Here is a 19,486-nt window from a genome sequence, read left to right as displayed (position 1 = left end):
CAACCAAAGGCAGATTCCACAATGTATTATTTTAAAAAAATTCTTTAATTTTCAAGGCCCTGACTTGTGATTTTTGAACACAGGATTGACAATACTGCAGAGAGGTCAGGCTATCAAAGCGATTGGATCTCCTGGTGCACATCAACATCGCTCCATTGACATCAATGCTGCTATACAGGGATGCTTAATTTTTTTTATCAACATTTTTCATAAAAATTGCAGCTTCATCAATTACTAAGCTGGGCCCAAGCAAACAATATGCCTTTTAATGCAGCCAAATGTAAAGTCATGCATCTAGGAACAAAGAATGCAGGCCACATTTACAGACTGGGGGACTCTATCCTGGGAAGCAGTGACCCTGGAAAAGACTTGGGAGTCCTGGTGGGTAATTGCTGAACGTGAGTTCCCAGAACAATGCTGTGGCCCAAAGGGTTGGTGCAATCATTGGCTGCATAGATGGGGGAATCTCAAGTAGGATTAGAGAAGTTATATTAATGGCACGGAAGTGAGTGTGTCCGGTTTTGGTGTCCACAATGCAGGAAGGATGTTGATTAAATAGAAAGGGTTCAAAGAAGAGCCACGAGAATGATTAAAAGATTGGAAAACCTGCCTTACAGTGAAAGACTGAAAGAGCTGAATCTATTTATCTGAAAGAGAAAGTTAAGGGGTGACTTGGTCACAGTCTATTTTGTTCCTACATGGGGAACAAAACTTTGATGATAGGCTATTCATTCTGGTCAACAAAAGTATAACAAGATCCAGTGACTGGAAGTTGAAGCTAGACAACATCAGGCTGAAAATAAGGAGCACAATTTTAAGAGTGAGGGTATCTAGCCACTGGAACAATTTACCAAGGGTTGTGGTGGATTCTCCCTCACTGGCAATTTTTAAGTGAAGACTGGATAGTTTTCTAGAAGATCTGCTCTGGTTCAAACAGGAATTAATTCAGGGAAGTCCTGTGGCCTGGGTGATCCAGGAGGTCAGTGTAGATGATCCCAGTGGTCCCTTCTGGCCTTGGAATCTGGGAATCGCTTCCAGCGGGAGATGTAAATATGGGTCAGGTCAGAGCAGAGCCAGGATTCGAGAGGAGGAAGAATGTTTGAAAAGACAGAGTGAGCTTGGAGCCGAGAGGCTGTCGCTGTCCGGAGAGTCAGCTGTCTCCCGGTCTAGGATTTTATAATGGCACCCAGGGCCATAGTATCTGTGTGCCCCATTACAGCAATTTCTGTAGGAATGACACCTAATTATAGGACGTAGGTAATAGGAATGGTGCACCACTATTTGCTCTTGTTCAAACAAATTAATTCAGGGAAGTCCTGTGGCCTGTGTGTAACAGGGCCTCTGTGGTCCTGCCTCAGTCTCGGTCTACAAAACCACGCAGAGACCCTTTTGCTGGTCCAACACCCTGTGCAGTTTAGTTATTACTGAGTCCCACCACCCTCACAGCATACATAGCACCTTTACCAAGCAGGGGAGAGCAATCTCTCTCCTCCTCACTGCCTGCTTTCCCCCTGTGCTCTTCCTTCCTGGGCCTCCTTGTGGGTTCTGGCTAATGGCTTAAATAGCCTTTCTGCCCTACCCACCGACAGACTAGGCACAGCCTCGCACAGTCCGCTCCAATCTGCTTTGCCTGACTGGAGCTGCTGTGAAGAGTGCTGACGCCGGCTTTTATACCTAGCGCTCTGTCACACTGCGCTATACAGGGGGTCAGACTCGATGATCACAGAGGTCCCGTCTGGCCTGAGGACCTATGAAAAATGTTTCACAAAACAGTTCGATTTTTAATTTTTGAACAAAAAATTGAAAATGAAACCAAAATTTTTCATCCCACTTTGAAATTTTTCCATAAAAAAAATCAAAATTTCCTCTGAAAAATTTGAAACCAAATAGTTTCATTTGAAGTTTTGAGATGTTTGGATTCTAGGCTGATCTACCCCAGATGAGCGGCTGTAGGCTGGTTGGCCGGGGTTCGCCCCTCTCTGGGGCGGCGGGGAGCCAGACCGCCTCACTACATTGGTCAGGTGTGTCAGGGAATTAGCTTGGCTCTGTGGTAAACAGTCAGCAGCTCCGGCTGGGGCTGAGCAAACAGTTCAATATTAGCAGGCCCAGGCCCTGGGTCAGGGCGGGGCAACAAGCAGCCAGTAGCTCAGGCCCTCAGGCAGGGCTGAGCAGACAGGTTCAACAGCAAACCCCCAGGCTCCTGGCTCTGAGCAGCCGGAGAGAGGGGGAGACGGCCACCCGCTAGGTGGGTGGCGGGGGGACACAGGCCCACCCACTCCATTGCGTCCCAGCCCAGGGCCTAGCAGCAGCAGAAGACCCGCTGCTGTGTCAGTGGGGACCCTGACTGCAACACACTGACATTGGCTCTGGCAGTGTTGTAGCCAGACTCGGGTCAGCTGCCCCCGGGCTACTTCCTATCTCCCCCTCTAGAGGTACCTGGGTCCGGACGGCATCCTCCACGGGGTCACACACCATGGGCTCCTCAGGATAGCTGGCGAGCGGTAGGTTTGGCAGCTCCTCGGGGTAACTGGCACACAGTAGGCCTGGGAGTTCCTCGGGGTAATGGGCGAGCAGTAGGCTTGGCAGCATCTCTGGGCTTGGGCTAGCATCAGGCGTTGGCAGGTCTGGCCAGTCCTTGGGTTGGCCGCTGATCGCTGTGGTCTCCCCACCAGGAGCTACACCACAAGCATCTGGTCGCTCCGGTGGCTGAGAGCCAAGTGAGCTCTGGGGTCGGGCTTTTATACTTCCTGTCCTGCGCCCTGACCTCTGAGAGGCGGGCGCAGGGTTTGCTGGCTCCGCCCACTTTGGTGTCCAGAGAGGCTCGTCCCTCTCTGGGGCGGCGGGGAGCCAGACCGCCTCGCTACAGCGACCTAGACAGCATGCATGATAGATTGCTACTGATGTCCCTAAGCACCCAGGCAGCATTTCCCAAACACAGTCTTGCCAGCTGTTGTGATGTTATCACGAGTCTGACAATGTATTGGTTGTTGTTGTTTCTGGAAGCCCTGGTTCCTAGAGTCAAAGGATCAGGTGAGAAACTCAGCTCTCATTTTTAAAACAAGGCAGTTTCTTGCCCTCGTGGTTGTAGAGAGAAGTTGGAAAAGGTGACCTGACTGTGACCCAAAGGCTCCGAATCCAGAAGGCAAAGAAAAAGAATCCAACTTTGTTTGTTTTTGTAAAAAATCTCAAATCTTTAGGGCCTGACCCTTGATTCTTTAATGCCAGGGCCTGGGGTTGGCAAAGCTGCAGATGTTTGAAATCTGATCTCCCGTTCGGGACAACACCACAATTCATGGCCCCTCCCATCCCTGCAGTGCCCAGCACATGCTGTTAAAGGCCTGCACTTAAATCCTACATTGTCTTGGCTCCCAGGTGAACATACCCCACAGTTTGGAAAATGCTCCTGTAGAACTTCATGCACTCCCTCTCCTCCCTTACACACTTTGATGAAATGGTCTTAAAGGCCATGGCATGATCTGTGGGGAAATAGAGCAGGGTGGCCTTCTTTCCGATAACCAAGATCCTGGGCCTGAAGACCCTGAAACATCTCCCCTAGAAATCTGCCATACTGAGGACTTTCATGGGTAATGGGGTAGGCCTAAAAGCCTGAACCAAACTGCTCAAATCAGTTTGTAAGGCTAGGCCCAGTCAAAAGCAGCAACAGAGGAGGGAAAAATACAGAGTTAGTTTAAGGGCTAAAAGCTAAAGAAACCGCAAGGCTTTAGAAATATGATAACCGCAAGCTACGGAAATAACATAATATGCTCGATATTAAGAAATTGTTTTGCAGACAGTTAATCATCCTTGCTGCTATAATTATTTGAAAAATTTTCCATAGTCCAGCTATCTGCAAACTAGCCCCCCCCTTAAGCCTTTACTGAAATCCCCCGGAAAATGACATAGTCCGAGTCTTGAGAAATGTACCCAAGCTAGGGCCGAGCACCACCCCTGCGGAAACCACCAAGCGCCCTTCTACCCAAACAAACACCCACTCCTCGGAAATTAAGTCAGAGGGTAGGGAGGGGGGTGAGAAGACTGACCCCAACCCCTGCTTCCTAGCTCGTGATCAGCTCATGTGCAACCCCTGCTCAGCTTGTGATTTGCCCCCAATGATTTAATTCATGACGTATTGTTTGTACCCTGCTTGTGGTTTAATGGAATAAAAGCAGCCTGTGAGCTGTTGCTAGGGGTGCTAGTTCCTGAACGGCACCCCAAACGCGTTTGGTATGTATTGCAATAAAGGCCTCAGGCTCTGAGTCTGTGAACTAAAATCACTGCGTGGGTGATTCTTTCCACGACAGATCTGAATTAGCTCCCATTGAAACACATGGGCAGTTCACGCCTCAGTTACTGTTTCAGGCTCGTGGCAGACCCAGGCAAATGTCTCTGCACAGGTTACGCTTGGCCACGTTTTCAAGGTTTTCTCAACAACCAGAACAGCTGGAGGCTGACTTTTCTGTCTAACACAAACTGAGACTCTGGAGACCAATTAAGAAACCTCTCTGTGTCCCCTTGCTTTATAAGATCCCTGAGTGGGTATGACATACTGGAGCACAATCCAGACTAGTGGGGGACTGTATCACCACTGCCCTGAAACCTTGGGTGCCTTCAATGCCTTGCTGTAACAGCTCAAACTGGTCCTCTCACAAACAGCCTCCAGCATCCAAGTCACCCCCATGAGCGTCCGTGTGTGACTGCTGCCTGCCAGCTACACCCTGACTCTCTACAGCCTGGTTCATATTGCAGGGTGACCCCAACACACTCCCAGTCCCGGATCTTCCCCCAGAAATGTATGTCCTATACCGCGCAGCCCTCTACTGGGCAGTACAGATATATTCCTTTAAGGGAATAATATTCCAGTTTATTATCTTAAATAGGTACCCAGACACTTCAGTTTAAACACACTGGATTAGATAAAACAGTAAAACAAGTTCATTAACTACAAAGAGACAGAGTTTAAGTGAGTACAAGCAATGAGGCACAAAAGTCAGAAATGGTTACAAGAAAAGTAAAGATAAAATACTTACTAAGGCCTAACTTAACAAACTATTAGAGTCAAGCAAAATTTCTCACCACATGCTCCAGCAGATTACTGACCAAGCTCTCAGGCCAGGAGCACCTCCCCATGGAGTCCAACAGCTGTTTTCCTTTGTCTTCTTAAGTATGATGCCAGAGACAGACAGGGAGAGAGAAGAGGGGTGTCTTGGGGTGTCTGCCCCTTCTTTTTATAGTCCTGGCCCCCCTTTGAGAAGCATTTCCAGCTGGGAGCCAGGCGACAGGCAGTGTCTTTGCTAAGCTGAAGATTTTGTTCCCTCTCCCCTTCCTTGCCAAAGAACGGCCACTGAGCAGGCTGACACCTGGCTGAGGAGGAGGCTTGACCTTTGTCTCTGAGGAACTGATTTAGCCACTCCCCAGACTAATCTGGGAAACACACTTCACTCATGAGTTCAGAACACATTCATAACTTTACATATAACGCTGCTATGGGAATATTGCCCTGATATTACTGATCAGCAAGTTATCAGGTTTTAAATGACACCTCACAAGACATACCTTGTACAAATACTATGACAATAGTGTGTAAGGTGTGAACAAAGGGGTATTTTCTGTCACAGTGGGACACTGACACACCTCACACATTAACACTGTGTGGTGCATGGTGTAACTAGATAATGAGGAAGGGTGATTTACTCTTTGCAGAGACCCAGAGATACAGGCATGACTGACGCCTGGCTGTTTGGGGTCTGGGGCCCCAAGCCCATGGAGAGTCTGAGAAGACAATGGCCACTCCCATTGCCCGGACATTTGGCACCTAGCAATTAATGACCATGGATGGACCACCTCCACAGGCAGCCAGTTGGGTGTGACCAGCTGGAGAACAAAGCGCTAAGGAGCAGGGTCAGGTGACAATGTTTGCCAGGGAACAGTAACAAAAGACAGAGGAGGGGCCCGATGGGGATGTTAAGTCTGGGCTCCTAGAGGCAAGAGACGCTCCTGCACTGGGACTAAAGAGGGGGTCAGAGGGCTCTGTTCTCTGGGACTGACCCAGATGGACCAGGCTGTAACTTTCTGTTCTCTGGGCTAACCAAGGACTTTCCAGGCTGTGTTCCAGACATCTCATAAACCCTGCTGCCTTTACCACACTGGCTGAGAGTCACTGCACATTAGAGTTGCCAATTTTGTAATATTTTAAAACTGGACACTCCAGCAGGTGTGCTGGAACCTCCCCCATCCCGCCTCTTCCCCTGAATCCTCACCCCATTCCCTCCTCTGCCCCCCTCTCCCCTTTGCTCACTGCTTTTCCCCTCTCCCCCACCTCTCCTCCCCTCTTCCCAGGTGGGAGAGACTTGTGGAGCCGGGGCTGGGAGCTGCAGCCACCTGATGCTAGTAGGAGGTGGCCCCAGCTGAGTTGGGGCTGGCACGGTTGATTGCCTCCCCACCTCCCCTGCCTACAGTAACCGGACTTTGGATGTCCGGTCTGTAGATCTGACCAGACACTGTCAGGTCCCCTTTTCGACCGGACATTCCTGTCGAAAACCAGGCACCTGGCCACCATACTGCACATGGTGAAGGTAGGGGTGCATTGCTCCCTTTGGGTGTTCAAGTCTCTCTCAAGTGTCCAACTCAGGTGGACTTGCTGAAGCGAGCTCATGGTGCAAAGTGGAGTGCTTAAGGCTCCGAGGTTCGGTCTAAGGAGGTGGTGAAGCCAAGAGGCTTACCGTACTGAGAGTAACAGAGGGTCCTGTGGCACCTTTGAGACTAACAGAAGTATTGGGAGCATAAGCTTTCGTGGGTAAGAACCTCACTTCTTCAGATGCGTAGTGAGAGTGTGACCCTAAAACGGGTCTGGGGCACTGAAGGGGTCCTCCCAGCGACCAGTCCAGAATTGATCAAGAGCACCTGACCTGTGGATCTGTGACAAAGGGCAGAGACGCTGTTTCAGTGAAACCTAAATAGCAAAGTTCCTGCTTTAGGCTGCCTCGTTATTATATCAGTGGAGGATCTACAGAGCTCCAACTTCCTTCTTGGCTTCATCAGGACCATTCAACTCCATCACCTGAATCAATACTCAGCCGCAGCATGCAAACAATTAGTGATAATGCAATAATGTCACGCCTACCATATGCTTTTGCATCAACATGGAGTTTCCTGGCTGGACTGGCAGAGGTTGTTTTGAAAGACAATAAATTCAGATATCTGGAACATGAACTAGATTTGACCCCATTTAACGTTTTCGCTGGTAACCTTCTCCCCAGCCCCTGGGTGGGGTGTCTGGAGAGTTCTATTGTTTGTAAGTTGTGTTTGCTTTTATTGGGTGGCTCCACTCCCTATAAAAGGTTAGATCTGCGACTGGTGCAGCAGAGGAATCGCTCTGTCTCTCTGGCCAGAAGCTTCTGATGCTGAAATCTGTAGTTAGACGCCTCAGCGACACTGGAACTGGGAACCAGGTGAGTCCTGACCCTTCCCCTTAGTACATTCCTCAGTGATGTCACGTAGCAGTAGTTGTGATATGTCAACACGACAAATAGTAGCTTTAAAAAGCCCAAGACGTTGTTGGTATCTCTACAGCTGTAAAATGAGGATAATGCTACTGAGCTGCTCTGAGATCCACTCATGAAGAGCACTAGGCCTTATTATTGCATAGCATCAGCATGGTTCCATCTGGCTCCCCAGCACACACAAGCCTCAATGGACTTATCCTCAGAGCACCTGGTGAAGTAGGGACGGTTCTCACCCCTTGTCATAACTATAAAGGGAAGGGTAACAGCCCTCCTGTGTACAGTACTATAAAATCCCTCCTGGCCAGAGACTCCAAAATCCTTTTACCTATAAAGGGTTAAGAAGCTCAGGTAACCTGGCTGACACCTGACCCAAAGGACCAATAAGGGGACAAGATACTTTCAAATCTTGGTGGGGGGAAGGCTTTTGTTTGTGCTCTTTGTTTTGGGGGTTGTTCGCTCTTGGGACTGAGAGGGACCAGACATCAATCCAGGCTCTCCAAATCTTTCTGAACAAGTCTCTCATATTTCAAACTTGTAAGTAAACAGCCAGGCAAGGCGTGTTAGTTTTTATCTTTGTTTTCTCAACTTGTAAATGTACCTTTTTGCTAGAGTGTTTATCTCTGTTTGCTGTAACTTTGAACCTAAAGCTAGAGGGGATTCCTCTGGGCTCTTTAAGTTTGATTACCCTGTAAAGTTATTTTCCATGCTGATTTTACAGAGATGATTTTTACCTTTTTCTTTAATTAAAAGCCTTCTTTTTAAGAACCTGATTGATTTTCCTGCTTTTAAGATCCAAGGGGTTTGGATCTGTATTCACCAGGGAATTGGTGAAGAGTCTCTTAAGGCTACCCAGGGAAGGGAATTAGCACTTTGGGAGTGGTGGCAGCGGACCAGATCTAAGCTGGTAGTTAAGCTTAGAAGTTTTCATGCAGGCCCCCACATTTGTACCCTAAAGTTCAAAGTGGGGAAGCAGCCTTGACACCCCTGTTTTACAGCTGGGGAGCTGAGCTCAGAGAGAGCCCATCACCTGCCTGAGGAGTGAGTGACAGAGGGGGAATTGAACCCAGCTCTCCTGAATCTGAGCCTTAACAAGCCCCCTCTGCCTGCCGCTAGCATTGGATAGCTGTGTTGCAGGGCCCTTTGGCTAGGCTCATGAAGCTGTGGCCATGCAGTGCTCGGGAAGATGCCAGGGCATGAGTGAAATGTGCTGGTGTCGGTTCTGCTGCAGAGCAAGGAGAAAGACTCCTAGAAAAAGGTCTGAGATGGGACTTGGGAACCGATCCCCTCACATCCCTTCTCTAGACCTGATCCCAGCGCCGACTGGAGCCAGTGTGAGGCATTCCACTGACTTCAATGGGCTTCAGGTCAGGCACTATCTGCCTCAGTTTCCCCATCATCAAAATGGGTATAATGAGACCTGGCCACCCTACGGGGTGATGTGAGGCTCAGTTAGCAGAGGGAGTGCAGGGGGAGGGCTTCTTCTGTGCACATGATGCTACTTGGATTCCTCCCGCCCGGCTCACCTCAGTGGGCTCTGAAGATAAAAACTGCTCTAAGGATGTCACTGCGAGGCCATCCCCACTCCAGCAAACCCCCACTGAACTCAAGGGCTGCAGGGAGTTAGTGCCAAGGGCAGGTTATGCAGAGAGCCAGGGCAGCCCTGGGAGCTGGAGATTTGGGGAGGAGCCGCCCCTCCCCCCGCATGCTCTGTGACACTAACTAGCCCCAGGGCCGGCTCCAGGCACCAGCGTAGCAAGCAAGTGCCTGGGGTGGCCAATGAAGAGGTGGGCGGCACGTCCGGCCGTTCGGCGGCAATTCGGCAGCGGGGCCATCACTCCCTCTCAGAGCGAAGGACCTGCCGCCGAATTGCCGCCAATCGTGATCGCGGCTTTTTTTTTTTTTTTTTTTTGCTGCTTGGGGCGGCAAAAACGCTAGAGCCGGCCCTGACTAGCTCCAGCCTGGCTATTAACCAGCTGATCTACTGTTTTCCCTGCTGCAAAGTCAACAATGAAGCAACTCGCTCTCCTGCTGCTCCTCATCTCAGTGACCAGGGCAACCCCTTGCGGTAAGTGGCTGTTTCGTTTTCCTCTTCTGGGAACTAATTCTCCCGAACTCTGACCCTGCCTCTGGGGCCAGGGCTGTGATACATGCAGGGGAAGAGCTGGGCGGGTTGCTACAGGGGAGGCTTTGCTGATACACAAGTGAGGCAATAACGACCCCAACTGGCAGGCAGCCTCCTTCCACCCCTGGTTCATAAGGAACCTGCTCCAGTGAATTTCTTCTGTCCGTGTTCTGGAGTCAAGATTTGCAGAGGTGGGCGCCTAAAGGTATTAGTTTTATTACTCGGGGTTACGGATGCACCTGGGCGTCCCAATCCTGGACCAGGCCCCTGTCGCGCCAGGCGCTGTACAAACCCAGAACAGGAAGACAACACCAGCCCCGAAGAGCTGATTGTCCAAGTACAAAAAGTTTGACTCTGAAGCCAAGAGTTTCAAAAGTGATGAGTGATTTTTGGGTGTCAATCTTGAGACACCGTAAAGGGGCCTCAGATGTCTTGAGTTGGGCACCCAAAATCAGTCTGAAAATCTTGGCCCCAAAAGACTCCTAAAAAAGTGACCTGATTTTCAAAAGCCCTGAGTCTCCAGCCGCTCACACTCCAGCCAGTTCTGCAACCTAGCCCCTATGTCTGATTCTAAAATCTATAAAGCTCTTCTGCTGCTGATTTAAGGATGTGGAACAGGTTTTAAATGTATATATTTAAAATGCATCCGTTCCACTTTAAAGTCCCTGTGTGGGTCCCACCCAGAGCATTTATACCTAGACACATCTGCTCTGCCCCATCACAGCGTTGTGCCCCATCCCTGCCCCCAGGGCTTGGGATCTCCACTGGGCGCCATGATGACAAAGTGTCACCAGCTCTCATGATTTGTCACAAGTGACAGCATGTCAGCCGGGGCACAAGCTCCACTTGCAGCGACATGAGACGCTCCAGCCGCCCCCTTGGAGTTCAGCCCTCAGGAAGCTGGCAGAGCCTCTCCCCCTTTGCTCCCCTTCTCACAGGAGGGGCCTAAAGAGCACAGCAGCTTAGCGCAGTTCCACTTTCCCCTCCCCTCCTGTGAGCAACAGGGACAGGACGGTTCCTCTGCTCCTCCCCCTCGCCCCTGCAACACCCAACCTGGGAAGGCAGGAGGGGATGGGGGTGCTGCTGCAGCCCCCTAAGCCTGGGAGGAGTGACAAATCCTAGGAGCTGTAGGAGGAGCAGAACTGATGGGATGCTTGGGGGAGCTGGGCAGATGTGGGGCTGGGGGCTGGATAGGGACAGGACGGATGTGGAGCTGGGGGCAGGGCTGGATAGGGGCTGGGCGCAGCACTGGTAGGGGGGCTGAACTGATTTGAGGGCTGGAGGACAGACAGAATTGATGCAAGAGGCAGATGTGGGGGCAGATCTGATGTGGGAACTGGGAACAGGATTGATTTGGGGGTTAGGGTGCAGCGTTAATTGCTGGGCAAGGGAAGGGCATGTGGGGGGCGAGAGCTCCTGTAGAGGGGATAAAATCCCCTTCCCCGATACATTTGGGAGAGTAGGAAATACTAAATGTCACACAACCATGAGGAGGGGCAGCGGGAATTCAGCTATCAAAAGGCAGACTGAAAAAACACAATATAGTCTTTCAATAAAAACCCAAATTCATGATTTTGGGGCAAAACATCCTGGTTTTGGGAGGTCTAACTCATGATTGTGATCTCGTGAGTTGGCAATGCAGCGGAAGGGTGGGCTCTGCTGTTCTGGCCCCATACATAGTAACAGAGAAAACTCCTAACTAACGCCAAGTCACCCCCTGTGCAGCCGAGAGCGTGGGTGCTGCTGAACTGAAACTCGCCATCCGTGACCTGCTGGAGAACTGGGAAGACACGTCCTGCTCCCAGAGTGGCCAGAGTGGCCAGAGCGGCCAGAGCTACCAGAGCCTGCCCCGCAGCTGCAAGGAAATTAAAGCCACCTGGGCCAGGGCTGGAGGTGAGTGTGGAGGAAGCATCCCTGGACCTGCAGAAGCTGCTTTGCCTCTTCTGGGGCCTGCTCCAGCCCCAGTGTAAAGGCCACAGCTGGGTCCAGTTGGCTCAGATGCACCCGGGCATTTCTGTGCTGGGAGCAGGGGCACCTGCCTGCCTGTGGGCACAGTGGGGAACCGCATTACCAGGGCTGGCTGTGACAAGCTGCTGTCGATACCCAGCACTGTGAGACACTCTGCTAGCCCTGCCAGCCCCAGCAAGTGGGAGGTATGCAGCAGTGGAAAGCTCCATCCTGCTCCAGCCTGTCTGCCTTGCCAGCAAACTCCTCAGGGCCCTCCCAGCCTAAACGTCACCTAGCCGGTAACTCAGTGAACTCCAGCCCCCGAGCTCCGCGGAGACGTCTCTCTGCAGCGCACAGCCCCTAGCACTGCACAGGACAGGAACAATAGCTTGTTATCTTGACTGGAGCTAACAATCACCTCAGTTCCACCAAAGCACAGGGTTGGGTTAGATAAACAGTCAAACCAGTTTATTGTAGTAAAGCGAGGGAGGTTTGAAGTGAGTTCCAGTAGACGGGCTCCAGACAGAAAGGGCTCCCAACAAACAAAATTAAAACTACGCTGTCTAACGGCAAAGGCGTAACTTCACAAGGTTTGTTCCAGGCGTTTTCTGACCAAACTTCCTTTCCCAGCAGTGGCTGGTTAGTTCTTAGTCAGGATCCCCACAGAGTCCCAGGTTCTGCTTTTCCTTGTCTCCTCTGGTAAAGGGAACTTAAGGGTTCACTCCCCTCTCTTTATAGCCCAATAAACCTTTGAAATGGATCCAGCCAGCGTTCCTGTTCCTCCTGGGGCGGATACTGGTCTGTCTTCGCCCCACTAGTGATTTCTACAGGGCAAACGAGCTCTTTCCGCTGCCTCCCATACAGATGAATCACCCACTGAATTTGGCCACCTCTGGTTTGAGCAGGGTTGCTGGAACAATTTGTATAATGGGGGTGCTGAGAGCCACTGAACCAAACTGTAAACCCCGTATATGATGGAAACCACTTCAAGCCAGAGGGTGCTGCCACACCCCCAGCACCCCTAGTTCCAGCACCTCTGGGTTTGAGGTGTTGGCCCCTTTCCTTTGTCTGGAGAAAACCTGTTTATCAACTCTCCTGACAACTGGTTTAAATGCAGTGTAGCTGCTGCTGTGTCAGTCCCAGGATAATACAGAGATAAGGTGGGTGAGGTAATATCTATTACCAGACCAACCTCTGTTGGTCAGAGGGACGCGCTTTCACAGAAGAGCTTTGTGTGGCTCAAACACTTGTCTCTCTCTCACCAACAGATGTTGGTCCAATAAAAGATCTTCCCTTATCCCCTTGTCTATCTGGTTACAACACATTTTACTCATAATTCCAGCACACCCGGATAATCCTTTGTGGATGACCGTACAAACAAAGCCAGTGTAAATTGTGTCCACAATTTGTAGCGCTGTAACTACACCGGTATCATTAAAGTGCTACAGCTTGTGTGTGGAAAGGCTCAGTCCCCGTCCTTTCGGAGCCCCTGTAATTTGCACTCACTTCCCGCTGCCTAGGGGGCTTTAGTGTCCCTGAGAATCAGGCCGCTCTGCTCCCAGATGCAGGGGCACGTCTTGCTCCCGTGACTCCGGGTGTGGGCCCTGCTGCAGCGCACTAGAAGCTCCTCACCTGGGCGTTTCCCTTTTAATGGCTGGCTCCGAGAGGGCCCTGCCCCTTTCCCCGGCCCTGGCTGACCAGCTCGGCGCTCCCCCCTTCCCACCCCGCCCCCTGCAGATGGGATTTACACCCTGCGCACCGAGAATGGCGAGATCTACCAGACCTTCTGCGACATGACCACCAAGGGGGGCGGCTGGACCCTGGTGGCCAGCGTGCACGAGAACAACATCTATGGCAAGTGCACCAATGGCGATCGCTGGTCCAGCCAGCAGGGGAGCGACGTCAACTACCCAGAGGGAGATGGCAACTGGGCCAATTACAACACCTTCGGCTCCGCGGTGGGCTCCACCAGCGACGACTACAAGGTAGGGTCCCCTTCTCCATGGCCAATAGCTACCTGCTGGGGAGAGAGGGTCCGTTAGAAGTGGTTGAATGCACATGGGCAGGTGGGGGACACGGGCATGGGAGGTTATATGGAGGGATGGTCCAGAGGTCAAGGTGCTAGCTGAGGGCTTGGCAGCCCTGGCTTCCATTCCCTGCCCTGCCACAGGCCCCCTGTGTGACCTAGGGCAAGTCACCTAGTCTCTGTGCCTCCGTTCTCCCCCGTACAATGGGAATGGTGCTTCTCTGCCTTGTGGGGCATGAGCCACAGCTGGGGAGGTGCCCAGATGCCCTGGGGGTGGGGGTTGCCGGGTAAGTACCAGGGATGTGGTTAAGAAGTTTCAGCTGGGTCCTCGCTTTTCAGAACCCTGGTTATTATGATCTGCAAGCTCAGGACCTGTCCGTGTGGCACGTAACCAACAAGACACCCCTGAAGGAATGGAAGAACAGGTCCATCCTGAGGTACCACACCGAGAGCGGCTTCCTGTCCTCAGAGGGGGGTAACCTCTTCAAACTCTACCAGGTGATGGCACGGAGCTGGGGGCTTTGGAGGGGCATGTGCAGGAGGGACCGGGTGGCTCTGCTGGCCCCAGTGTAGATGGAGGAACTGAGTTGGGCAAATCCTCAACATGCTACAAATGCTCCATGCTGGGGGGCCAGAGGCTGATCATGGGACAAGGAGCCTTCCCCTCGACGCATTGGAATCTGACCATGACCTTGGTGTGAGGTGAGCTGGCTGGTCTCAGCCACTTGCTGGTGTTCACATCCCGAACCAGCCACCCCCCTTGTCTCTGACCTGCTGGCAGACTCAGCAGAGGGGCTGAATGGGCCCCAGAGACTGACCCCACCTCATGCCCTGGAGATGGGCGGGGCCATTGGACAAAGGTGCTTTGGTGCTAGGCCAAGCCCTTGACCCACCCTTGAGACCCAGCTTTGGGGTTCAGTGTCCTAGCAGTGGCATCTCCTCAGTGCCAGGGCAGCGGGCAGTGGTGCTGGACACATGCTGATTCTCACCTATTATCATTTACTGCCCGCATTGTGCCAGCTCCTAGCGAACACCCTCCTCCCCTCCCCCCGCAGACCAGGGCCCCACGGTGCTAGGTGCTGCACGGACCCAGAACAGAAAAACAGTCCCTGCCCCAAACAGTCTGTGATAAATCCACCCCAAGGGGCACCTTGACATGCCAGATTTCCCTGCCCACTGCTGGGGTCACTGTGCCCCAGGACTGGCCTGTGTGGGAGGTGGCACTGACTGAACTAATCACCCAGCGAGCATGTGTCAGTCAAGCCTGCCTTGTCTGTGCTGGAGCTGCCCTGCCATAGGGATGGAAACTAACACTGGATTCTCACTGCGTTTGTCTCCCAGAAATACCCAGTGAAATACGGCGCTGGCGTCTGCAAGACCAACAATGGCCCCGCCGTGCCCATCATCTATGACGTTGGCGATGCCCAGCAAACCGCCAACTATTACGCTCCAAACAGCCGAAGTAAGTCTGCAGTGAGCGTGCGGGTTCTGCCTCTCCACCTGCACTAAATTCTCATAGAGTATTTCCCGTAGCTCCCCAGTGTCTCTGCCCCCAACATGCTATAAAAACTCCAGGAGGTCAGAAAACATTTACCAGACCTCCGCTCCAGACGGCTCCCTCTGAATTTAAGCGCTGGGCCTGTCGTTTCAGTCTGAACAACCTTCGTTTTAGAGCAGTGCTACTCAAACCTCAGTGGTCCAGGAGGCAAATTAGCGATCAGCATGACCCAAAAGAGCCACAGGAGTGTGAATTCATTGTTTCATTTACTATTGTACTAGTCATATTTAACCAGCATGACGGGAAATATTTAGTTTATAGATATATTTATTATTCTCACAGCAAATAAGTTGATAACTTAGTTGGTTATTAACATAGTAAAAACATCACTCATTTAGAGAAAGGGAAAACGATGAAACAAGAGAGCAAATGGAAAATCCCCAGGAGAGAGCACGGTGTGTGTTCCCCACTTTAACATTCTACATGGCAACTGCACACAAAACAGCTCTTAGGAATTTAAAGATGTCGTGACAGTGACAGATCTGTGAACAGCCCAGCTGAGCCTCACAGTTCCTGATCATTTGTGGGACTGGAGTTCCTGATCCTTAGTCCCCGGTCATTCCCAGTTCAACGGGACCAGCTGGGATCAGAGCTCTGTCCCTTCTCTCCACCTGTCCATGGCAAACAATGCTCCTGACCTGCCCTTTTCTGTCACCAGCTGAATTCATCGCTGGCTACATCCAGTTCCGCGTGTTTAATAATGAGAAGGCGGCCATGGCTCTGTGTTCTGGGGTGAAAGCGACCGGCTGTAACACCGAGACTGTGAGTATCTGGTCAGCGTGGGGGTTAGCTGTGGAGCAAAGGCCAGCTGATCGGCCTTGGGGCGGCCTAGTGTAATTGTCAGAGCTGCTCGGCTGCACAAGGACCCTTTTAGCTCGGCACTGGTGCAGGATGGGTTCAGTTTGTATCCCCTGTGCCAGCAGGGACAGCTGTGCCCACAGAGGCAATCATCCCCCAGGACAGGCCAAGGGGGATGGATGTTACATCTCTTCTTTGGGGGACCATGTTGGGGGGGAACAGCTCACAGGGGCTGTTGGCTGCTGTGGGCACTTTGCACCACTGGGAAGTCTTACGAGGTGTAATTTCTGCCAGCAGGGGGCCTGCAGCCCAAGCTTTTGCCACGGGTAAGTTGGGAGTGAATCAGACCCACTCACGGTCTGCTCCTGACCCAGAGAGGTCCATGGGGCTCTGCGCGATCGCATTTGTAATAATAATCCCTAGCTCTGGTATGGCTTTTTTTGTCAAATCTTAAATGCTGCACAGAGGAGTCAATATCATCATCCCCATTTTATAGAAGGGGAAACTGAGGCATGGAACGGCACAGCCAGGAATAAAAGCCAGATCGCCAGAGTCCCAGTCTAGTGCTGTATCCACTAGGTCACACTGCCTCCCCAGGTCAAGACTCGATTTCTGTTCTAGGGTGTGAAATACAGGTGGCAGATACTGCACCAACACAGCCCCTTCCCCAGCAGCCCCTTCTCTGGTGCCTTCACAGATCCACAGATGCAAAGGCCAGAAGGGCCAGTATGATGGATCTTGTAGTCAGACTTCCTGCATGGCACATGCCAGAGAACCTCCCGCAGGGATTCCTGCATCAGGCGTTCTGGCCCCTGCCAACCTTCCCAGTGCAGGTTTTTCCCAAACTCTATGGTAAGGTTGAACTGTGAGCACCTTGGGGCAGGGTCTGTATTTCTATTCTGTGTGGTGCCCAGGACTGGGGCTCCGAAGCGGTACTGCAATGCAAACAATAAATAACAACACCACCACTCAATGGCCTAAACCAGCCCTGCCCCTTGTGCAGACGTTCACACCAGTGCAAAGGGAGTGCCAAACGCTGGCATCTGCAGGCCCTTTGCACCAGGGTAAATGACTGCACAAGAGCCAGGGCAATGGAGACTCTGGTCCCAAGAGTTAGAAAGGGATTTAAACCCTCATGCTTCAGGGCATTAGCTGACCTCTGACTGTAGGAGGTCAGGAGGTAACTTACTTTGTGGGCAGATTATTCGCCAACTGGCCATTGCAGGGTTTCTTGTGACTTCTGTGAAGCATCTGGCACTGGCCTGGAGACAGGAAAGCGGCTAGATGGGCCCCTGCTCTGCTCCCATCTGGCAATTCCTCTGTTCTCTCCCCAGTACTGCATAGGTGGAGGAGGGTTCTTTCCAGAAGCGAACCCAATTCAGTGTGGTGATTTCCCTGCCTTTGCCTGGAATGGCTACGGAACCCATCAGCACTGGAGCGTATCCAAGGAGATGCTTGAATCCGCAGTGCTGCTGTTCTACCGCTGAGTCCAGAAAGGCTGGCGTGACCCAGTGAACAACGCTGCTTCGCTCCAGCCACAGCTGCTCCCTGGGAGGAGAATTATGGCCTCAGCTGTGGTCATCTGTGATTCAAATAAAGAAAGTGAAGTGGGCCGGGGTCTTGGTGTGATTTACTCCCCTTGTGACCCAGAGAGGGCTGAGAGGTTCTCACCACCAGTCAGGATCAGGCACTGCTTTCATTACGAACACCTGGCCCTTAGCTAGCGCTCTGGGTCCCTAGATCTCAAAGCACTTTCCCAAGGAGGGCAGTGCACTTTTCCCCATGTTACAGATGCAGGGAATAAGGCCCAGGAGGTGATGAAGTTGCCATGGCTCCCGAGTTAGCTGCATCTCTGACCCCCTCATGTCTCCTTGAGGGACTCCCACCTCAATGTCAGGCCTTCAGCTGTCACTCTTCTCGGGGCTGGATTCTGCAATCCCCTCCCTCCAGAGTGGGGCCAGGGCTGCAATTCACAACGATCAGCTCAGCAGAGGTGAGGTCAGTTCAGCATCTGCGGCCCTGTTCTCTGCCGGGTCGTGGCTGGGTTAGGCAGTGACCAGCCAGCTCTCAGAAAGCGAAGTCCCGTTTATTCACAACAAAAGCATTTCCGAGCAAACGTCTCTGAACCTAATAATCAGTGTATCCGAGGTCTAGCTCAGCAGGTGCTCACCACTGCCCCCAGAGTGACCCTGGCAGGTTTTTAAGTACTTCAGATCCTGCCACAGGTCCTGTCTGGTCACCAGTTCAGGTCAGTTCTTGGACCCTCCTTTGATCAGGCTGATCTTTTATACAGTATCGTTACTTTTTTTTTTTCTTAGGCCTCTTGAACCAGGTCAGACCAGTCAATGATATTCCCCATTGGGCCAAACTTCACAAGCCTTGTTACCAACATTGTTTCTGTGTGGGAGATTTGTATTAATTACCCAACTGTTGTCTTTGTTTCCTTGGGAAAAAATTTTTCTTTCATCCATGGAGCCAGGAATACAATCACTAGCCAGCCCCTAAAGATACGGATCCCACTGATAAAGTTGATACAAAAGTCTTTGAATAGTCCCTGTCTTCGTAGCTCTGCATCTGTCACAGATGTAACTTTCCCAAGGTCATCCAGCAATCCACTGACAGAGCCAGGAATAGACTGTAGGTCTCCTGAGCCCCAGTCCAATGCTCCATCCGCTAGGCTATGCTCCCTCCCCTTGCTACCGGTGGGGCTGGTTGCACACCCAATTATTAGTGCCTCATACTGCCCACAACAAGACCCTGTTCTCAGCTCCATCTAACTTTGCCAGACTTCAACCCTTTGGGATGGAGTTTTCCATGTTGGCTGTCTGCCTCATGGCAGATTTTTTTTTATCATTACTATTTTCAGCCAAATGGTTCAGCAGTTTGTGAGACCAAGAACATTGTTTTCCCCACGTGATGCCATCCTAACAACATTTTATCTGAACTGCTCTAGCCCGCCATGGTGTGGCGCTGGGAGCTGGGATGGTCTTTGGGTCAGGGATGTGCCTTTTGCCAGCCTGGTGAAAATCAGCCCAAAGTTGGCCAGAGTATAAGCCTTTGGGAAAACTGCACTTCACATGTGCTCAATAGAAGCTTCTTTGATTGTGGAAGCTAAATTCCCTGAAGATTCCCCTGTGGCAATCAGGGTCCAGACACTCCAAGGGTATGTCTACACTACGGGATTAATCCGAATTTATATAATTCGAATTTGGGAAACAGATTGTATAAATTCGATTGTATGCGGCCACACTAAGCACATTAATTCGGCGGTGTGCGTCCATGTACCGGGGCTAGCATCGATTTCTGGAGCGTTGCACTGTGGGTAGCTATCCCATAGCTATCCCATAGTTCCCGCAGTCTCCTCCGCCCATTGGAATTCTGGGTTGAGATCCCAATGCATGATGGGGCCAAAAACATTGTCGCAGGTGGTTCTGGGTATATCCTCCCCCCTCTCCAGGAAGCAATGGCAGACAACCGTTTCGCGCCTTTTTCCTGGGTGAACAGTGCAGACGCCATACCACGGCAAGCATGGA

General features: G+C 51.6%; 1 protein-coding gene across 1 annotated transcript; it reads left to right on the top strand.

Moving 5' to 3' along the window:
• Positions 1-7,397: 7,397 nt before the first annotated feature.
• Positions 7,398-17,440, top strand: LOC135892409 (intelectin-like protein). Its single transcript, XM_065420186.1, has 8 exons — positions 7,398-7,448; positions 9,504-9,567; positions 11,350-11,517; positions 13,309-13,556; positions 13,937-14,095; positions 14,939-15,059; positions 15,814-15,917; positions 17,288-17,440. The coding sequence occupies exons 1-8, from the start codon at positions 7,398-7,400 to the stop codon at positions 17,438-17,440; spliced, it is 1,068 nt and encodes a 355-aa protein (XP_065276258.1).
• Positions 17,441-19,486: the final 2,046 nt, after the last annotated feature.

This window comes from Emys orbicularis, chromosome 20 (genome assembly GCF_028017835.1).
Source record: "Emys orbicularis isolate rEmyOrb1 chromosome 20, rEmyOrb1.hap1, whole genome shotgun sequence".
NCBI lineage: Eukaryota > Metazoa > Chordata > Testudines > Emydidae > Emys > Emys orbicularis.
Note: the sequence above shows the minus strand (reverse complement) of the source record. Positions and strands in the feature narration are given on the sequence as shown.